The sequence below is a fragment of the Cynocephalus volans genome, chromosome 6 (assembly GCF_027409185.1).
Source record: "Cynocephalus volans isolate mCynVol1 chromosome 6, mCynVol1.pri, whole genome shotgun sequence".
Classification (NCBI taxonomy): Eukaryota; Metazoa; Chordata; class Mammalia; order Dermoptera; family Cynocephalidae; genus Cynocephalus; species Cynocephalus volans.
The window spans coordinates 14,652,599-14,674,725 of NC_084465.1; the positions used below are offsets into that span (position 1 = coordinate 14,652,599).

The window sequence follows — 22,127 nt, forward strand, 5'->3', positions numbered from 1 at the left end:
AACTCACATTTTGGGGAAAAGTGCATGGCGTATTTGCAACAAATTAGCCCTCCTGACCTGTGTGGGCTGAAGTGACTTTATATACACATGGAGCCAACAACATGGGACTTGTATTTCTTCAGAATCACAGGATATTTGAGTTGCAAAGGACCTTGCAGGGTTTCAGCGTAAAGTGCTGTCCAGGCAGTGACAGAGCCAGCACTAGAGCACGGCTCACCGGGCTCCCAGTTACACATCTTAGCAGCACACTGTCCTCCCCAGCCCTTGGGCGGTGCTCCTGAAGTGCACGCACGCTCACCTGCTGACCTCCCTTTCATCGGTTCCTTTGTGGACTTTATGAGCTGGCACTGGGGCTCGTGAACCTAGTGACTGGAACAAACTCCAAGCTGAGTGTACAGTGGCTTTGACCTCGCTGCCCCACTGGCTCCATCCTCGCGGCTCCTCGGCCTGCCTTGCCAGGCCTGCTGATGACGGCAGAGCTGAAGGGACAGCCTCTGAGGGGTGTGGGGTAGAGGCAAGCAGACCGGAGCAGAAACAGAGGGAGCAGTCAGAGAGAGGAAAGAAATGTGGGGGTGCTCAGAGAGACCGCTCAGAGTTAGACACAGGTGCACGTGCACCTGTGCACACACAAACACCACATGCACACCACACAACAGCACACATATACCACACAACACACCACAGAGCATACGCATGCACACCACACAACACAAATCCTACATATTGCACGCACACCACACGCACACACACACACCACACACACACACCCCACACACATACAAACACATCACACACACACACCACAACACACATACAAAACACCATACACACACACACCACAACATGCATACAAACACAAAATACACACCACAACACACATACAAACACACCACACACACACACCACACACACACACACACACCACACACATACAAACACATCACACACACACACACACCACAACACACATACAAAACACCACACACACACACACACACCACACACATACAAACACACCACACACACACACACCACACACACATACAAACACATCACACACACACACATACAAAACACCATACACACACACCACAACGCACATACAAACACAAAATACACACACACCACAACACACATACAAACACACCACACACACATACAAAACACCATACACACACACCACAACGCACATACAAACACAAAATACACACACACCACAACACACATACAAACACATCACACACACACACACCACAACACAACACACATACAAAACACCATACACACACACCACAACGCACATACAAACACAAAATACACACACACCACAACACACATACAAACACATCACACACACACACACCACAACACACATACAAAACACCATACACACACACCACAACGCACATACAAACACAAAATACACACACACCACAACACACAAACACACCACACACACACACCACACACACATACAAACACAAAATACACACACACCACAACACACATACAAACACATCACACACACACACACCACAACACACATACAAAACACCATACACACACACCACAACGCACATACAAACACAAAATACACACACACCACAACACACAAACACACCACACACACACACCACAACGCACATACAAACACAAAATACACACACACCACAACACACATACAAACACATCACACACACACACACCACAACACACATACAAAACACCATACACACACACCACAACACACATACAAACACAAAATACACACATACCACAGCACACATACAAACACACCACACACACACAACACACATACAAACACACAACACACACAACACAACACACATACAAACACACAACACACTCAACACACATACAAACACACAACACACACAACACAACACACATACAAACACACAACACACACAACACAGCACACATACAAACACACCACACACACGCAACACACATACAAACACACAACACATACAACACAACACACATACAAACACACAACACAACACGCATACAAACACATCACACACACACACCACAACACACATACAAACACACCACACACACTCGACAACACACATACAAACACACCACACACACACAACACACATACAAACACACAACACACACAACACAACACACATACAAATACACAACACACACACAACACACATACAAACACACAACACACACACCAAACACACCACACACACACCACAACACACATACAAACACACCACACACACTCGACAACACACATACAAACACACCACACACACACCACAACACACATACAAACACACAACACACACACCACAACACACATACAAACACCCCCCACACACCCCACAACACACATACAAACACACCACACAACACACATACAAACACACCACACACACACCACAACACATACAAACACACAACCCACACAACACAACACACATACAAACACACCACACACATCCACCACAACACACATACAAACACACCACAGAAATACACCACAACCCACCACAACACACACACAAACACACCACACACATCACAACACACATACAAAACACCATACACACACACCACAACACACATACAAACACACCACAAAACACCAACACACACCACACACCACAACACGCATATAAACACACTACACACATACACACCACGACAGACATACAAACACACCACACACACACACACCCCACACACCATAACACACATGTGAACACACCACACCACACACACACCACATAAACACACCATAAAACACATACGAGCACACCACACACATACACACCCCCACAACACCACACACACCATACACACACAACATTCAAATGTACACTACACCACCAACCCATATCACATACACACCACACACACAAACACATCACACACCACTACACAACACACACAACACCATCACCAACACAAACACAACACATCACACACACAAACACAATACAAACATCACCACACACAACACACACAAAATATACACATGCACACACACTCCATATCCCACACATACCATACCTGCATATGAACACACCTTACATACCACAACACACACAACACACAACTCATACATGTACAAGCACACAGTATACACACTACACACACACATGCACCACACACACACCACACACACGCCAAATACCACACTCATACCACACATGCATGCACACATCTCTCACACACACACAGTCTCGCACACGCTAGCACAGAGGCTAAGAGCAAAGGAGCAGAGATACAATTGCACAGTGACAGATGCAGTAAGAGGAAACACTGAGAGAAACAGACATAGAACAAGCAAAAGAGAGACAAAGACAGGAAATATATATACATACACACATGTGTAATAAATACATAAAATAAATACATGTGTGTATATATACACGTTTTTCCCTAAACCAGTGGTTCTCAATGGAAGGTGATAGTGATACTCAGGGGATATTGGGTAATGTCTAAAGACCTTTTTGATTGTCACAACTGAGGGTAAGGAGATGCTACTGTCACCTAGTAAGTGGAGGCTCCGTGCTGCCAAAGAGCTTTCAATGCCTAGGACAACCCCCTCAGAGAATTATTTGCCTGGAATGCGTCAAACAGCTCCTGTGTTCCAAACCAGGGCTATGTGCCAGGGCCACACAGACTGACACAAGTATCATACCCATACCATCTCCTGGCCACCTCCAGCCCTGATGGGGAGGGGGCTTCAGAGGATGGCAGATACTGGTGGACCCGCTGGCCCCAGGGCCACTCAGTTGAATCCTAGGACCTAACTCATGCTGAGAGTTTGAGGCTCAGCCTGGAGCAGGAAGAACTGGTTAGAACAACTCCCTCCTGGGTATCTCAGCCTGTTCTAGACCCATCCAGATTGGCCCTCAGGCCCTCCCGCCCCTATGAGTCCTGATCCCTGCAGATCTCCCCTCACCCTCAACACCAACAGCCTCCTCTCAGTGGACTCTTCTTGATTCTGGCTTGCAGAACTGATTCCTCCGGGGTCAGGAGGTACTTCCCCAGCAAGAACTGGCCCAGGCGCTGGAGTGGGGACAGGGCCATCTTCTTAAGAGAAGTGCAGGTCTAGGTCATCCTTCCTGTCCCCTGAGAGCCAGCCATCCAGAAAGATACAGAGAATGTAGCTTTAACACGTGAGAGAGGTTGGCGAGTGAAGGAGAGCTGTTCCTAGCTTCTGTGGGTGTGCCACCCACCCCCCAGGGCCTACCCTCCAGCACTAACCAAGTATGTGTTGTTGCTGTCAGAAGCTTGCATCCAGCAAACTAGCTCTCCCTCCACCCCCACTTGGAGTCCATTCACAGGTCCCATCTGTTGCTGACCATGCAAAGGCAGCACCAGGTGGAGAAAGCCCAGCAAGGGACAGTTGGAAAACGACTTCATCCTACTGTCCTCCTGGAGCCCCCTCACACACCACAGGGATGTCATTGCCTTATCCCCTCCACCACTGGGGACCAAAGTGGTGTCTTTGTCTGGAGCTGAATAGGACAGAGAAGATGGGGTGGGTCAGCAGGCAGAAAAACACTAGCTTAATGGGCACAAAGGTCTTGCGTTCAAGGTTTGGATTCTAGCATCTTCCCCCCACCCAGCCCGAAACCACTGGACCCTGGGAGGGTGGAGAAGCAGCTAATTGATCTGCACTGTTTACTTAAGGCTGTGTGGCCTGGCCTCGGCCCAACAGAGACACCCCGCACCGCACCTGGGCATCCCCAGCTCCCTACACACACGACACACACATAACACATGTGACACACACCACGTAATATACACCATACACAAAACACAATGCAAATACCATACACAGACTCTGTAGACACACATCATGGTCCACATACACCATACATACACACATACCAAAGACACACACCCCACATATACACACACACCATAAACATACAACACAATACATACCATACAGACATACAAAACACACACATACCCACACATCACACATCACATTACAGACACCATATATACACACCATATGCACCATACACAATATACACATACTACATATACCACACACAGACATACAACACACATAACACACATACCACGTATCATACACACACCATAGACACATCATATATACACAACACATACACACCACACTGCACACACCATGCACACCATATAATAAACACACATATACACAAGCACGCACACCACATACACACCCACACCATAAACATACAACACACAAACACACCATACACACCATATAAACATACACCCAGCACACGTACAACACACATCACATACCATACACAGACATACACGACACGTACACATCCACACACCATAATCCCATTACAGACACCACATACACACACCAGACATGTCATATACAACATACACATACTACACATACCACACACACACCGTACACACCACGTACAATATGCACACCACACACACCATAGACACATCATGTACACACAACACATACACACCACACATACACACCAAACACACCATACATATATCCCATACACACACCACACAACACATATACACCACACTCATCACATACCACACAGCACATACACGCACATATGCACACATACCACATATACCACACACACACATACATTCCCCTCACTGCATTTTCCTCCTCTCTGAATCAGAGGTAGGAAAAAATCAGATTCTGAAGCTAGGGAGTGACACATACACATCTGTGACTCTAAACACCCCAGGCCATTGGGTTCCTGGCTTGGAGTGGGACTTTGGATAAGCCAGAGCCTCAATTTCTTGCAAATGGGGAAGTGAACTGAATCATCTTTACAGTGGCCTCCAGCTAGCTCCTGTTGAGTTGTGCATAGGCTGACAATGGGCTGTGCTGTGTGCCATCCGTCCGTTCTCCTGAGTGACCATGCCAGGCATCCCACCTCTCCAGAGCTGCTTGCCAGCTGACAAGAGCGAGTGTGGTAGAGCAGAAAGAAGGGGGACTTTGGAGTCAGGAGTGGGTTTGAATCTTGCCTCTGCCACTTCTGTGACATTGGGGGATTTACATTACCACTTTGAGCTTTGGTTTTTCCCATCAGTGAAACGCAGGTCATACCTGCCTCACAGGTTTGCCGTGAGTTCATGTGAGAACACTCAGTTAAAGGGCTCAACGTGTGCTAGCCGTGAATAAATGCTACCTGCACTGGAAGGTTGCGGGATAAAACACTTGCAAAATTTGGGGCATATTTATATTTTAAAAATTCTCTGAAATTCTAATTTAACTGGGTGCACTGCGTTTTATTTGACAACCTGCATACACAAGTGTTGTGCAGAGGGCTTCTAGAGCTCCAGGAGAGAGGTTTGCCTACAGCTAGACTCTGTGCCCTGGAGGTGAGCGAAGAATGGATTTTACATCTTTTCACAAGTGAACAAATATGATGTAGTGGGGGGGAGCGGAGAGAGGGAGTGGAGAAAGGAACAGGTAAAGGGTCACAAAAATCAACTACAATGTATATTGAGAAGTTAAAATAAAACAAACAAACAAACAAACAAACAAACAAAAAAGTGCATCAGAGACTTGCAAAGCCTAAAATATTTACATTTACTATCTGTCCCTTTACAGAAAAAGCTGGTGAGGGGACTGAGAGGAGAGTTTGGGAGAACTAAGAATCTTCTCTACTTATCCTGGGCCAGGTGAGAGATGAAACTGGAAGAGTCCAGGACCTAAGTAGGGGGAGGCACAGAGAGCAGAGGGGAAGGAGGCAGACAGAAACAACACTGTGAGAAAATGGGCGTTCACTCCAGGGGACTCGCAGTCCTGGGCAGGGCCTGCCCTGGCTCCTCCCCCTCCTCCCATACTGCCTGGAGTCCCTCAGTCTAGCCTGACCTGTCCAGGCCTTCCCAGAAAGGTCACCTCACCGATGACCCAAAGTCCTGGGGAGGCCTTGCCAATCTGTTTGAAGGCCTCCTCTGGCATGACTGGCTCGGGGTGGGGAGAGAGACCTGGGTGGAGAGAGAGTTGGAATTGACTCAGGCCCCCAAGGTAGGCAGGTCTGAGGCCTGTCTCTTTAAATCACAGGTAATTTAGGAGGAGGGAGGGAGTGTCTGTAAGTCTCCTGCTCACTCCCAACAGGAGCTCCAGGCGGACAAGCCCTGCAGAGTCCCAGCTCTGCCAAGTGTACAAACTTGAGCCCTTTCCAGACTGGCTGGGGCGGGGCAGCCAAGGGAAGACTCAGAGGGGACGTAGAAGACGGGACCTCTACAGGGAGAGGGCAGGCCGGCCCTTGGGGGGGCTGATGCAGCCCCAAGGCTGAGTTCAGTCGGGGTCTGGCCCCGGCCTCAGCCCCCCAAGGAGCCGGCTCTATACCCCATGGGGTTATCACTGACCAAGAAGAAGGGGCTAATTCTCTGCCTATGGAGCAAATTCTGCAGATGGTTCCAGAGACAGGAGTCATGGGCTCAGAGCCGAGATGAGCAGAACTTGCTGCAGCAGCAAAGGTAAGTCTCACCCAGTCTACTCCCACCCCACACCTCAGCTGGCACCTCTATCTCTTGCCACCCTCTAGTTTCCAGTCCTTGTGGTGCTCCCAGCTGTGGACTGTCTCCTAGGGAGCATTGGGTCTCAAGAGTCATGGTCTGTGGGGCAAGCGCCCCAGGGTGCCAGGTGGGAGAGGAGTGGGCTGAGATGGACACAGGTGCTCACTATCTTTAAGATCCAATTCAATTCTGCAAGCCTCTTGTGAGTACTTTCCTGAAGTCCGGGCACCTCACTGAGCCTTGCAAGGATAATGGCATCGTAACCCCTCCAGCCAGGAGGTACTGACTGGCCAGGACGATGCTTTCTATAGCTCTACTCCCTTCCTCTGGAATAGTCTCCCTGGCAGACACACATGACGTGTATGTGTTCTTGTGGGAATGAATGAATGATTAAACGAATGAAGCAGAGAGGGAACTGCGGACACTAGTAACCACAAAATAGGACAGAGTATGAGAGTAGTTCCCTTTCCTGTGCATTTCTCTCATCGGACATTGCCCAAAGCCTCACTATATGCCAGGCAGTTAGGGTGGCGAGGGGTGGGGAGCAGAAGTGGTGCTGCATGAAGACCAACAAAGCTTGGACCCAGTCCTGGAGTTTATTTCTCTCTAGTGGTGGTGGTCGGGGGGCACGGGTAACCCTCCGAAATACCAGATGTGTTAGCAACCGGGGCTCGCTCACTCTCGCATTCAGGTGGGAGAACATGACAGCTTTAAAGTTTGAGTCCTGAGGAAATCTCGCTTGTTGCTTCCAGCCCCTGAAAACTTCCCTACACTCATTTGACTTCCCCTCCACCATGGTGGTTTGGAGCTAGTTAAGAACAGCAGGAGAAGTCGAGGGATCCTTGGGGCCATCCCTGCTTGTCGTCTCCTCTTCAAGGTCTCTAATGGATTTTCCCATCCAGCTGGTGGCACACAAGGAGAAAGCCCTGCCTTTGGGGACTTTCCCTGGGCCCCTAAGGAGGCAGATACTATCTCTTGGTAGAGGAAAGCCTGAAGTTTTTGTCTTAGGGTTTCTCTCCATCTCCAAAGGCAGGGGGCTGACCGGAGTCTGCCTGGAGCCCTTGTGCTCTCTCTTCTTTGGCTCCAGGGTTCTGGGCTGGGGATGTGCTCCTCCTTTGAGTTGTGTCTTCCTGCCTCTCACACCAGCCACCCACCTCTCCCCCCAGGCCTGGGAGAGAGGGGGCCGTGTGAATGTTTGGCTGATGACATCTTGGGGCAACAGAATAGCACTGTTGTTAGAGGACAGCTGTCACTGGTGCCGCTCATCCTCTTCCCTCTCTTGGGACCCTGGGTTGGGGGAGCCAGGCACAGAGCACAGATAATCTGGGGGCTTGGAAGGGGTGATGGAGGGTGCCCACGTGAAGGAGGACAGAGGGAAGGACCTGGGCTGGAGCCTGTGGCCTAGCTGAGAATAGGCTGTTTCTGCTTGTCTGCCCCCACGTCTTCTTGAGGCCATCTGGTGGGCCTTGTCTGCGGCCTTGAACTAGGAAAGCCCAATGCCACCATTTAGAGGGACCCCCCTCCATTTCTAATTTTTCTGTCTGCTTCCATAGTTTCTCAGCCTTCTTCTTCCTGGGCACCAGGTGCCTGGAGTATCGACCCCCCTTTGGGTGGGTACATTCTGGAAGGACCCTGAATTTCCAGGAAGGAGAGTTTCCCAGTCTGTGCAGTCATCCAGGCAAAGGGAAGACATGGGGGCAACTAGATAAACATGGGATGACTATGTAAATAAGAATAATATGGATGGGTGAGGGGTGAGCTGATGGGAGAAAGGAGCAAACAAGGTACTGGGAACCCGGCACTGTAATGGTTACCACCACCTGCTTTGTTGTATATGATCTCGATGATAGCCCTTGGGAGGTAGGTCCTGTTATCCCATAAGAATGGGGCCAGCCCAGAGCCCAGGGCAAGTAAGTGTTGAAGTCATAACTTGTGCCAAGGAGGACCCTGAGGGGGAACTTTGGCGTGGGGTCCTGTGGGATTCTGTGGGTTAGAGGATGGTCCAGGGAGAAGGGAACTCTTTAAGGTTTCTCCAGGATGTCAGGAACCCAATGTTCCTCTCTCTTTGGTAGACTTTTCTTGGGTCTTAGTCATGCACCCACCTCTGCTTATATCCACATTGTGGTGATCAAGCTGAACTCAACTTTCTCCTGTTTCCTCCAGATCATCTTCCCCTTGGGCTTGAGTTCTCATTTCCTAAATATTTAAATATTTAAATATTTATTGAGCTTAAGGCAATCTCCTAAGTTTGCAGAAAATGAATATGACACATTTCCTGCTCTCAAGGAGCTCCCGTTCTGATGGGCAAAATGTACCAATATGCATATATTTGGGTTGGAGGTGACCCTGGTGAACGTCACAAGAAAGGTGTAAATGAGTGTTACGGAAACATAGAGGAGGAAGCCACGGTATCTGTTTTCAGCTGGTGTGGGGTGTGCCAGGCAGCTTCACAGAGGCCACCTAACCTGACTCCCCCTGAGCCCCCCATGCTGTACTTCATCTCCCCCAGGAGCAGTTTGGAAAGAAGGCAGTGCCCACTGGGGGGTTTTCCTATGGTTAGTTAGATAGTTTACAAGTATGAGTATGTGTGGATTAAAGTGTCTGGGAAAAGTAAGCCCTGGGACTCTGCAGTGCATTACACACTCCTGCCTTGGTAGATTCACACACACATACCTACTTGTATGCACATGCAACTATTTCCATGATAGGAGTTGCAGCATTTAGACAGGCAGCCCGATTCCAAGTCTCTGAAATAGCCACTTTCCCCAGGGCTTTGCCTTCCTCGTCCCAGTGCCAGGAGCCCAAGCTGGAAGGAGGTGGCCCACAAGTGCTCAATGTATGCCTCCTCCCTACACATGACTGCTTTTTCCTTCATCTGTGGTCACTGCTCTCTGCCTGCCCCCTGACCCCAGTAAAAATCAGGAGGAGTCATAAAACTAGAAAAACCACATAATTTAGTGGTAAGAGCCTAGAGCTAGGTTCTTGGCCAAGCTTTCTACCTTTAACTCTGTGTGATCTTCAGGCAGTAATTTAGCCATGCTGCCTCAGTTTCCTTTTCTGAAAAATGGGAGAATTATTCAGTGTTAGAGGGTTGTAAAGAGCAAAAGTGATAAGTGAGATGCTGCTTTGAAAACTGAGAAGGAAATTTAACAAATGGGATTATTGTGATAACAAACAAACAGTAAAAAGGCAACTCTCAACGAAGGCAGGAGTTAGAGGGGCTGTGAACTTCCTCCTAACAGAATTGTGTCCACCTGGAGCACGTGCTCTGAGCAGCCATACTGTGTACTGCCAACCCCACCCAGAGGGCAGGCTAACCCTGGAGCGTGCTTGTGGAGGCACCAGTGGAATGCATGCATGTTCCCTGTGTCTTCTCTAACCCCTCTTCCAATCCTGATTAACACAGAGAAATGGTAAATGGGACATGTGTCCCAGCTCTGTCTCTGACTTGCTTGGACAAGTCACTTCAGATCTCTGGCCTCTTTCTTCATCTGTTGCATGAACAGATCAGACTCCATCTCTGGGGATTTGCTAGCTCTAAAATTCTGTTTGAGCTTTCCTCAAGACTCCTGATCCTGCCTTGCTTCTCAGCAAATGAAAACAAAACTTGGCTCATGTACATAGCACACAGAGACATGCATATCCACAAGAACAGGGGAGCAGAGGACGGGCTGGGGTGGACGGTACAGGGATGGGGAAGTCAGAGAGTTTTGTTTGGTGGCCCTGAGGGGGAGATCATTGATTCATTTATGCAACAAAAAAATGTGCTAGGTTTTGTGCCAGGAACCCCATAGTTAGGTTTCCACCCTAAGACTGAACTAGACTTGTTCAGTTTTATAATTAATTGCCCAGTAAAATAAAACATTCTAGAGCCTGGAAATACCTTTTGTATTGTTATAATTTCAGATTTGCACTATGAGTTCTTTTTGCTACTTAATCAGTCAGAGCTTAAAAGACCTCACCTTTTTGTTTCTCCCTTAGTTGAGTATTTAAGAATCTGTCAGAAAACATTTTTTATGTATAGGGAATTTCTAATTCTTTTTAGTGTAAAGGATTCTTTTTCTAAAGTGGATTATGAATAATTGTTCCTCTGAATGAAGGTTTCTCCCTCTTGGCACTATTGATGTTTTGGGCAGGATAATTCTTGGTTGTGGGAGACTGTCCTATGCAGGATCTTTAGCAGTGTCCCTGCCCTCTGAGCACTAGATCCCGGTAGCACCCCTTCCCTCCCAATTGTGATCTAAACTCCTCTAATGGGCTTCCACTTAAGAAACTAGTTGTGCACCAAGCACAAACATCTCTGTGTAGGTCTGCTCCGTATACCTTCTTTAGGGGACCTGATGATACTCTATACTCAGGTGTCTTGGGGTCTGCCTTACCGCTAAGATTGTGAACTAGGGCTTTTTCTGCTGTCCCCTGTGGTCCTATGACGTCACTGCAAGTAATGACTCTGCCTGATGCTCTTGAAACCCACCCACACCCTGGCCACCCTTTTTGCTGGATCCTGGAGTTTGCAACCAGAGGAGGCCAGTTCTCTACAAACCTTCCTAGATTAGGCCATAAGCTGGTTCTTCACCCAGGGTGTTGTCTGACTAGGCTGACAGATAAAATACAGGATACCCAGTTTGATTTGAATTTCAGATAAACAATGAATAAGTTGTTATAAGTATGTCCCAAATATCATATGGGAAATACTTATACTAAAATAAATAAATAAATAAATAAATAAATAAATAAATAAATAAATAAATAAAATGGTTGTGTGTCTAAAATTCGATTTAATTAAGCATCCTGTATTTTTATTTGGTATGTATGGCACCCCTAGGTCTGACAGTAGTTCCTTGTCCTCCCCAAGCCCACTAAGGCAACCACAGAGGCAAGAAAAGGAACAGAAAGGGAATGGAGTTTTGTGGGTGACACTTAGAGACTTCAGAAATGCATACAGACCAAAAGGGAAGTCTCTGGGCCTGCTGCTGACAACACCCCCACTCATATCTTAGGGAGCAGGAAGCAGAGCTCTGGACCTGGGTGAGGCACCCCCTGGGATCCATTTCTAGCTCTGCAGTTAACCTTTCACACATTTGGTCAAAATGGGGCACAAAACCAGGAGTGAATTGGAGGAGGGCAGGGAGCAGGGAAGAGATACAAAGATGAGTAAGTGGCTGATCTCTGCCCTTGGACCCCGAGTGTAAAAGGGAGAGACAACCACTCATCACAACACACACTAAAAGATGCTGAAATAAAAGTAAGGCCAAAGGAGAGAGTGGAAAACCTCCTGGGGGAGGGTGTGTGTGTGTGTGTGGTGCTGGGGAAAACGTTCTTTATTTTTTCCCCCGTTTTAGTGCTGGCTCTAAAATATCCATGGAAGAGGGGTTTAGATGAATTGTTGGATGGTGTTGGTAAAAGGAGTGTAGAAAACTTGTTTTGCAGCTGTGTTTGCATACCAAGCATACTATTTTCCACTGGGATGATATGTTTGCTTAGGGTTGGCTTAGAGGGTAGCTGATGGCGACACTAGGAGGGGCAGGAAAGCCAAACCACCTTTTGCCATTGCTACAGGATCATTTATTCTGCACATAGTGTTAGTGAGCATCTGCTCCATGCTAGGCATATTCCCAGGCACAGGGAGGACATAATAGACAACCAACAATCGATGGGTGGGGTTGCTGGGTTCTCGGAGGAAGGAGCCCTCCTAGACTGCAGGCATCAGGAAAATGGTGTGCTCTGAACTGCTGAGGCACGGGGCCGACCCCGTGGCCCACTCTGGAGAGTGCGGCACTGAGAGCGCAGCAGTGCTCCCGTCGCGGGTTTGGATCCTATATAAGGATGGCCGGTGCGCTCACTGGCTGAGCGCGGTGCGGACGGTCACAAAAATGACAAAAAAAAAAAAAAAAAAAAAAAAAAATGAAGTGCTGAGGCACGTGGTGAGACCAAAATGTTGGGTATGAGGAATGAGCGGAAAGGACAGAGGGTGGAAAAGTGGTTGCACAAGGAGCGTAAAGGGCCTCCCTGATCCCTATCATCATGCATTTCAGGACCAATCAACTTTTGCAAGCTGTACTTGCATTTGCCATTTAGAAAGATCATCTTGGCAGTACTGAGAAGGATGGATTGGGGGTAGATAAGGTGCAGGGAAACTAATTAGGAGAATAGTTTGCTAACCTTAGGCTGGAGATGAGGACATGAATGAATGAGGGTTAGTAGAAACTGATATAGAGAGAACTTTCAATGTTGACTGACAGGACCTGGAGGCTGCCACGTGCCAAGTGGGGAGACCAGGGGCTTTGGGTAGAAGAGCTGTGTGAGCTCATTTCTCCTTTCCTGATCGCCCTCCCACACCCAGCTCTTGGAGCAGATTTCTTACCACTGCTAGCACTTGAGGACGTGAGCTCCTGCCTATGTCTTTTTGTATGTCACGTAAGTGGCCATCTATGGATAAATGGGGTTATTTTATTCCCTCCCATAGAAAGACCAAATGGCCCCAAGCAGAAAGAAAATTGAATAAAAGGGATTCATGTGTATTAGCTGGGGTAAGTTCTGATTTTAAAATAGAATTTTAGTTATTTTCAGAAATAAGACTTGAGAGATGATCTGGGGAGTCAGAGAAGATGATTTTGCCTAAAACAAGTGAGAAGCCATGATAAGTCAAGGAGAGACTATAATCTGACTTAGGGACCAGAAAAAAAGTCCATGAAACCAAAATTGGGTAAACCAGAGAAGGGTCAGAGGGCAGAATGAGAACATTCAGATCCACATGAAATTCAATGAATCTTCCAAACTGGACTCTCTAGTTTCTCTGCATCTGTCATTGTTGGTCATATTTTACCTCTTCATATGTACTAATAGAGAAAATAAAGTAGTGCCTGAGGTCCTATAGATAGCTGGTCTGAGAATAATGGAGACCATTGCTTTCCAAACTGTAATGTGCACTGTTAGAAAATGGACATTCCTGAGCTTGCCGCTGATGTATTATCACCACAGGTGTTTCACATGCAGGGGCCGCGCTCAAACAACTAGTGGGGCAGCAATTCTTCTCGAACTTCAATGTGCATGGGAGTCGGCTGGGGATCTTCTTAGACTGTAGATTCTGAGTTACTAGGGCAAAGGGTGGGCCCAAGAGCTACCTGTCTCATAAGCACTCATGTGATGCTGATGATGCAGAGGTCCACTTTAAGAAGGAAGGCTTCAGAGATTAACATGGGATACGAAAGAGAGAGAGAGAGAGAGAGAGAGAGAGAGAGAGAGAGAGAGAGAGAACATGAGTGATTGAATAAATGAGCACCCAGGAGAAAGGGAATCCTAGAGCCAGGCTTTTTTTCTTAGGGGCCACTGTTACTTTGGGATTGAGTCCTGAAGATGCTATTGTAGGGAGAAAAGCAGCAGGATCAAAGGGTTTTGTTGAGAAGGTCAAGTATGCAGAGCTTCAGGCAACAGGAGAAAACCCTCTGCATATTGCCTTCTTCCGCAAACATGAGAGAGGAACTCCTTGTACCCCTCATGCCTGCAAAACAAAGCTTATCCGGGAGGGCAATCTCTGGGCACCTGGTGAGGCTAAAACAGTTCCACTTCCAAGGTAAACTGGTCAGGAGGTGAATGCGTGCTTGAGTAAAATCCCTCCCTCCTTACCTTGAAATGCACAGATAAGACATTCACACTCCGAACATTCTAGCCCCAGCACCTGGGGGGAAGGGAATGAGTCACTGACAGTCTCCCACACAAGCCAAATGGCAAAAAGTTGCTTTGTGTTAACTGACCGTCAAGAGAAAAGACAGCGGTTGACCTTGCACTCCAGTGCCCCATCTGCCTGGATCGAGGACCTGGAGCTTTACTGCTGCCGAGGCACATGTCCACATGGGAGGGAGCAAGGCCCTTGCCCCTCGTTCCTCATGTGGGCGTGGTCACTGTATCCGCCTTTCTCATGTCATTTCCCTGTAGGATCTGGGAGTCTCCTCTCCTTCTGGCTGCCAAAGAGAATGACGTCCATGCTCTGAACAAGCTGCTCAAGTATGAGGCCTGTGAAGTGCATCAGAGAGGTGAGGAGCAGGGCCCCACACATGAGGCTTCCTGGGAGAGCCCAAGGCCTTGTGCTGTGGGCCCCTGAGTATTGTCCTGATTCCCCTGCCCCACAGAGGCCATATGACTGTTCTCTCCATGAATGCCAGGAGCACTGGGGGAGACGGCACTGCATGTGGCAGCCCTATACGACAACCTGGAGGCCGCCCTGGTGCTGATGGAGGTAGCCCCGGAGCTGGTCTTTGAACCCATGACATCTGAGCTTTATGATGGTGAGAGGCCCAGGGGCCAGGGTGGAGAGTAGGGGTGCCCTGTGGGATAGTTCAAGTCAGTATCTGTGGTGGATAATTTGGGGAGACCAAAGAGGAATTCTGAGCCTCCCTACTCTTTATTCTCTTCTCTGTCTCCCTTCTTCCTTGTGAACCCCAATTGCACATCATTTGAACAACCTGACCTTGAAATGCCAGGGGCCCAGAGAAGGGGAAGAGAACCCCTGGGAACCCTGAACACCCCAGGACTCCCTGCCCTCTGTCCCAGACTACCCTGGGGAAGAAGACCTTGCGTGCACATGGGAGGTACCCCCTGCAAGATCCTGGGGACAGACCCCTGACTGATGGCTGTCTCCGAGCCAGGTCAGACTGCCTTGCACATTGCTGTCGTGAACCAGAATGTGAACCTGGTGCGAGCCCTGCTAGCCCACGGGGCCAGCGTCTCTGCTAGAGCCACAGGCACTGCCTTCCGCCGCAGTCCCCACAACCTCATCTACTATGGTGAGATCCAGGGCCAGGCTGGGAGGAAGGACAGGTGGAGAGGTGGGCAAGGGCAAGGGGAGAGTGGGCCAAGGAGGGCCTGCCTGAAGCTGGGAGGGGCCGCCCTTAGAGGGCTTAATTAGGCCAGAGACCCAATCTCCCCATGACCCTCCTCTGCACTGTCCCTTCCACTGGCTCTGCTAGACAAGCCTCCCCAACCCCCGAGCTGTGAGACGTGGGGGAGAAGGAGGCATCTGTTTGGGGAAACTGCCCATCCCATATTATGATCCTGCACTCTCCTGCCACATACCCATCTGTGTCCCCAGGGGAGCACCCTTTGTCCTTTGCTGCCTGTGTGGGCAACAAGGAGATCGTGCGGCTGCTCATTGAGTATGGAGCAGACATCCGGGCTCGGGACTCCCTGGGTAAGAGCTGGGATGTGCAGGGGGGTGAGGGAGGAGCTGGGACAGCCCTCAGGCTGACTCCAGGGTGGGAATGGGAACACCAGGGACTTTGGGCCTATGCCCACCTGACACCCCATGTCCTCCCCCAGGAAACACAGTGCTGCACATCCTCACCCTCCAGCCCAACAAAACCTTCGCCTGCCAGATGTACAATTTGCTGCTGTCTTACGATGGACGTGGGGGCCACCTGCAGTCCCTGGACCTCATGCCCAATCACCAGGGCCTCACCCCCTTCAAGCTGGCTGGAGTGGAGGGCAACACTGTGGTGAGGGCAACTCCCCCCACCCCAGTGCATCTTTCTAATGACCCTCATCCTACCCACTGGGATAAAATAGGTGTGAACATACCCTGGGAGAAAATACATGTGAGCATACAGCCCTGACAGTTAGGTCCCATTCTTAGTTCAGATTGGGATTTCTCTCTCAGCCCCTATCTCTCTTGTCCCCTCTTCCCTTTCTTGCCTACTTCTCTCTCCCAAGGTGTTCAGGACTTACAGAGTCTAGATCACATGCTGGGATTATCTGCCCTTGCAGGTCCCAGCGCATCAGCCCTCCTGCTTCTCATCTCCCCTCCCCAAGCCATACATGGAGTCATGGGGGAGGGAGAGGAAACTAGAAGGTCGGCATGAATGTGGGTTCTTCTGGCCTCCAAAGACTGTGGTCATTCCGTGAAGTGCAACCAGCCTCTCCAGTGGGGCTTTCCTCCTTGACATGCCTCCCAAGCACACTCGGTGACTGTCCCCTGTGCTTGCTGTTCCTAACTCCTCTCCACACTCTCTCAGATGTTCCAGCACCTGATGCAGAAGCGGAAGCACATCCAGTGGACATACGGTCCACTGACCTCCACGCTCTACGACCTCACGGAGATTGACTCCTCAGGGGATGAGCAATCCCTGCTGGAGCTTATCGTCACCACCAAGAAGCGGGAGGTACGGGTCTGGGTCAGGGTGCGGTGGGGAGGGGTGGCAGGGTCCCTGAGCTGCCTGCTCAGCTTGCTTTCTGCTGCAGGCTCGTCAGATCCTGGACCAGACGCCAGTGAAAGAGCTGGTGAGCCTCAAGTGGAAAAGGTATGGGCAGCCGTACTTCTGTGTGCTGGGTGCCATATACCTGCTCTACATCGTCTGCTTCACCATGTGCTGTGTCCACCGCCCCCTGAAGCCCAGGACCACTAACCGCACCAACCCCCGGGACAACAGCCTCTTACAGCAGAAGCTACTTCAGGTGATACCCCAGGAGGAACAGATCAGGGCAGGACTCAGGTCTCTGTTCTTTCTCAGACTGGTACCATCCTCCTGTCCTCACACCCTCATTTCTCCCCTCACATACAGGTTGAGCATCCTTAGTCCAAAACTCTGAATTCCAAAATGCTCCAAAATCCAAAAGTTTTCAAGCACCAACATGAACCTCAAAGGAAATGCACACTGGAGGATTTCAGATTTCAGATTTTCAAGTCAGGGATGCTCCATTGGTTAAGTATCTGTAAATACTCCAAAATCTGAAAAAATCTGGAATCTGAAACACTACTGGTCTCAGGCATTTTGTATAAGGAGTACTCAACTTACGCGCTCTTACTCGAAGCGTGGAGTTTGAGAATAGCTGAACCTAACAGGTTAAAAGGAATCTGGCCGGCTGGTGGCCCTAGGCACCAGACAGGCAGAGCAGATGCAGAGATGCCCTGAGTGCTTTGACCACCCCCATCCCCCCTCAGGAAGCCTACGTGACCCCCAAGGATGACATCCGGCTGGTGGGGGAGGTGGTGACTGTCATTGGGGCTGTGATCATCCTGCTGGTAGAGGTGAGGTGTGGATGGGATCCAGGGTGAGGTTGTCTGCCCCAGGGATCCAGCCCGAGTTCTGGTCTTCACGTGCCTTTGTGTCTTCCTGATTTCTCTCCAGATTCCAGACATCTTCAGGGTGGGGGTTGCTCGCTTCTTTGGACACACCATCCTTGGTGGGCCATTCCACGTCATCATGTGAGTCCTTCCTCACCCCCAACCCTTTCCCTCAGTAGGGCTCCACTTCTATTCCCTGTATTCCTGACTTCCAGAGAACCTCAACTGCAGAAGTCCCTATCTAGCGATGTGTGTGTGATCCTATGTACTGAAATTGTGAAGGCTGAGTCTGAGATTGTGTGTACTGTCCCAGCGACACTCCTGTTGTTGGGTCCCCAGGATGATCCCAGCCTTCCTCTTACTCCCCCTGGCTTCTCTCCCTAGCATCACCTATGCCTTCATGGTGTTGGTGACCATGGTGATGCGGCTCACCAACACCAACGGGGAGGTGGTGCCCATGTCCTTTGCCCTGGTGCTGGGCTGGTGCAACGTCATGTACTTTGCCCGAGGATTCCAGATGCTGGGCCCCTTCACCATCATGATCCAGAAGGTTGGTGCCTCCCCACAAGCCTCCTAAAGAAAGGTCCCAAAGCAGGGGTCAGCAGACATTTCTGTAAAGGGCCAAATGGTAAATATTTCAGGCTTTGCAACCACATATCATCTTGTTGCCTAATCTCCTTTTTAACAGTCCTTTAAAAATATTAGCAAATCAAGCCAGACAGATTCGGCCTAAAGGCCATAGTTTGCCCATCCCTGTCCTGGAGGGTGGAGCTGTCAGACTTGTCGGGGTTAGAGGGTGGATGGGGCGATTGCCTGGGGGATGTGTGGAGATGTTCTCTCTGCCTTCTCCTCCCTTTAGATGATTTTTGGTGACCTGATGAGATTCTGCTGGCTGATGGCTGTGGTCATCCTGGGCTTTGCCTCAGGTAAATCATCTGTCCAGGATGGGGATCGTAGAGGGGAGAGGCTGGAGGAAACTAGAGAGCACAGAATGCCTCTGACTAAACTTGGAGAAGGGAGGGAGGGAAGGCAGAGGTGACAGAAGGCCATACAATGTCTGAGGATAGGACATAACCCAGAGGTGAGAGAAAATCGGGAGTGTTGGGGAGAGATGGCTCTTGAGGTCAGGAGGATGAGCCTTGTAGAAAATAAGGGAACAAAAGAAGCCAAAGTGTGGAGCACTGGGGGTCTGGGATGGTGTTACTGGAGATGAAGGGGACAGGACTGAAATTGGCAGCCAAGAGCCTGCTGTGGGGAGTCATCGTCATCGGTACGGTTGCCATGGTAACTCTCCCCCCTTGGTTGGAGCAGCCTTCTATATCATCTTCCAGACAGAGGACCCTGAGGAGCTGGGCCACTTCTATGATTACCCCATGGCACTGTTTAGTACCTTTGAGCTGTTCCTCATGATCATCGATGCCCCTGCCAACTACAACGTGAATCTGCCCTTCATGTACAGCATCACCTACGCTGCCTTCGCCATCATCGCAGGGCTGCTCATGCTCAACCTCCTCATTGCCATGATGGGTGACACGCACTGGCGGGTGGCCCATGAGCGGGATGAGCTCTGGAGGGCCCAGGTGAGCCCCCTGGTGGCTGGGAGGGTTAGTGCATGTCACCTCCTTCCTGTCAAGGGACTGGCCACACCCAGAGAGAAGCAGAATATTTTGACCCTACATATGTTTGGACAGTTATTGAACAGTAAGAAAAATAATGCAAAGTGTACCAAAGAATTGGATTAGCAATACAAGAAGACCTGAAAATAATGCCTCTCAGTTTTCTCAATAATTAAAACCTGTTTTTTTTCTAGAATCGTTGACAAGAAATAAATCAAGAATAAAACTAACAGTGGCTAAAATTGCATCCAGTAAGATTTGTTCCCAGACAAAAACTGGAGTATCAAATTTTCTTGACAATATTTAAGTCTGAAAAATTTGACCCAGACAAATTAGATGCGTTAAAAATAATGCCACAGAAACTTCCTGTAGTAACATAAGCTATCTTCAGTCAGATCACCACGATGGGGATAAAAGGCCATTAGATGAATCAGACCCTCATTAAAAAAATATACTTGGAAAATAATTTATCTCAACAAAAAAATTGTCAGCAAAATAAAAATGGAAATTCCCTAAATGGGAAAGCATTGAATTGTGCTGTGTAGAAAACAGTAAAAAGCTAAGCTTGGTTGGATGGGATTTGCTCAGGAAAATATTTTCTCCATGAAAATATACTGATATTAAGTTTCCAACTAGAATGTTTATAAGTGGACTTTATGTGTGTAGGGCCAAAATGTCATGAAGCCCTTAAGACCCCTTTATATGCCTTTGCTCCCATCCCTCTTCTTGGAACAAGGTCTCTCAGTCCCAGCATCCCACCCGGCTTCCCCATGGATGTCACCACATTGGGCAGAGAATTGTGTGGCCCAAGTCCATCAACTCTCTCCTGCAGGAGAGGGTCAGCAAAGCTCACACCACTATCTCAGACAGGGGCTGTTTGTCACCTCTGGGACACCATGAGTTCCCGAGCTCCCCCACTGTTGCAACACTGTCCTCCCTCCGCCTGGTGTCCGCTCCTTCCACCCATCTCCTCAGTCAGCATTTCTCATTTTTCAGTCAGCACCCAGCCTCTTCTCTGACTTCCCCTTCTGTCCCCACACACAGGTCGTGGCCACCACGGTGATGCTGGAGCGGAAGCTGCCCCGCTGCATGTGGCCTCGCTCCGGGATTTGCGGGCGCGAGTATGGCCTGGGGGACCGCTGGTTCCTGCGGTGAGTGATGATGCGGGGCTGGGCATCCCATGAGCAACCTCATTTGTAGGGGTGTCCCTTTGCTCAGACAACCTCCTGCACCCAGAGGCCCTATGGAAGCCTGTGCACTCCCTAGTCTCCATGCCCACTGACTGAGCTGCTGGGGAAGAGGACCCATTAGCTTGCACCTTCAAAGCACCTACAGAGCTGGTGGACCAGAGCCTGCTGCTTCCTGAGGCCTGGCTACCATGGGGCTGGGATGCCCTATGCCCACACCAGTTGCAGAGAAGGGAAAGACCACTAATGGTGGGGATGGGGGATAGAGAAAGAATAGGAGTCAAGTATTGGTCTTGGATCCCCTCTTCAATTTCTGGCCATCTCTCAAGTCCTCCTGCCCCCACAGGGTGGAAGACAGGCAAGATCTCAACCGGCAGCGGATCCAGCGCTATGCACAAGCCTTCCACAACCCGGGATCTGACTTAGACAAAGACTCATTGGAAAAACTGGAGCTGGGCTGCCCCTTTGGCGTCCACCAGTCCCTTCCTACACCCTCGGTTTCTCGAAGTACCTCCCGTAGTAGCACCAACTGGGAAAGGCTTCGGCAAGGGACCCTAAGGAGAGACCTGCGAGGGCTGATCAACAGGGGTCTGGAAGATGGGGAGGGCTGGGAATATCAGATCTGAGCGCTTACGCTCGCTTGGGCATACAAGTTGCTCTCACTTTCCTGGGAGCATCAAAAACAAAACAAGACAAAACAAAAACAACAGAAACCTAGAAGTCTAACCTCCCAGGTCCAGGAGTGCACGC

The 22,127-nt window shown here is 49.4% G+C and overlaps 1 protein-coding gene across 1 annotated transcript; it reads left to right on the plus strand.

Moving 5' to 3' along the window:
* The first annotated feature begins 5,908 nt into the window (after positions 1 to 5,908).
* TRPV6 (transient receptor potential cation channel subfamily V member 6) lies at positions 5,909 to 22,003 on the plus strand. The gene is made up of 16 exons (XM_063100995.1): positions 5,909 to 5,998; positions 7,232 to 7,479; positions 15,454 to 15,551; positions 15,681 to 15,803; positions 16,164 to 16,301; positions 16,607 to 16,705; positions 16,834 to 17,009; positions 17,526 to 17,672; positions 17,752 to 17,964; positions 18,452 to 18,538; positions 18,639 to 18,715; positions 18,959 to 19,124; positions 19,434 to 19,500; positions 19,886 to 20,154; positions 21,235 to 21,341; positions 21,724 to 22,003. Exons 1-16 carry the CDS (start codon positions 5,909 to 5,911, stop codon positions 22,001 to 22,003), a joined length of 2,385 nt encoding a protein of 794 aa, XP_062957065.1.
* Positions 22,004 to 22,127: the final 124 nt, after the last annotated feature.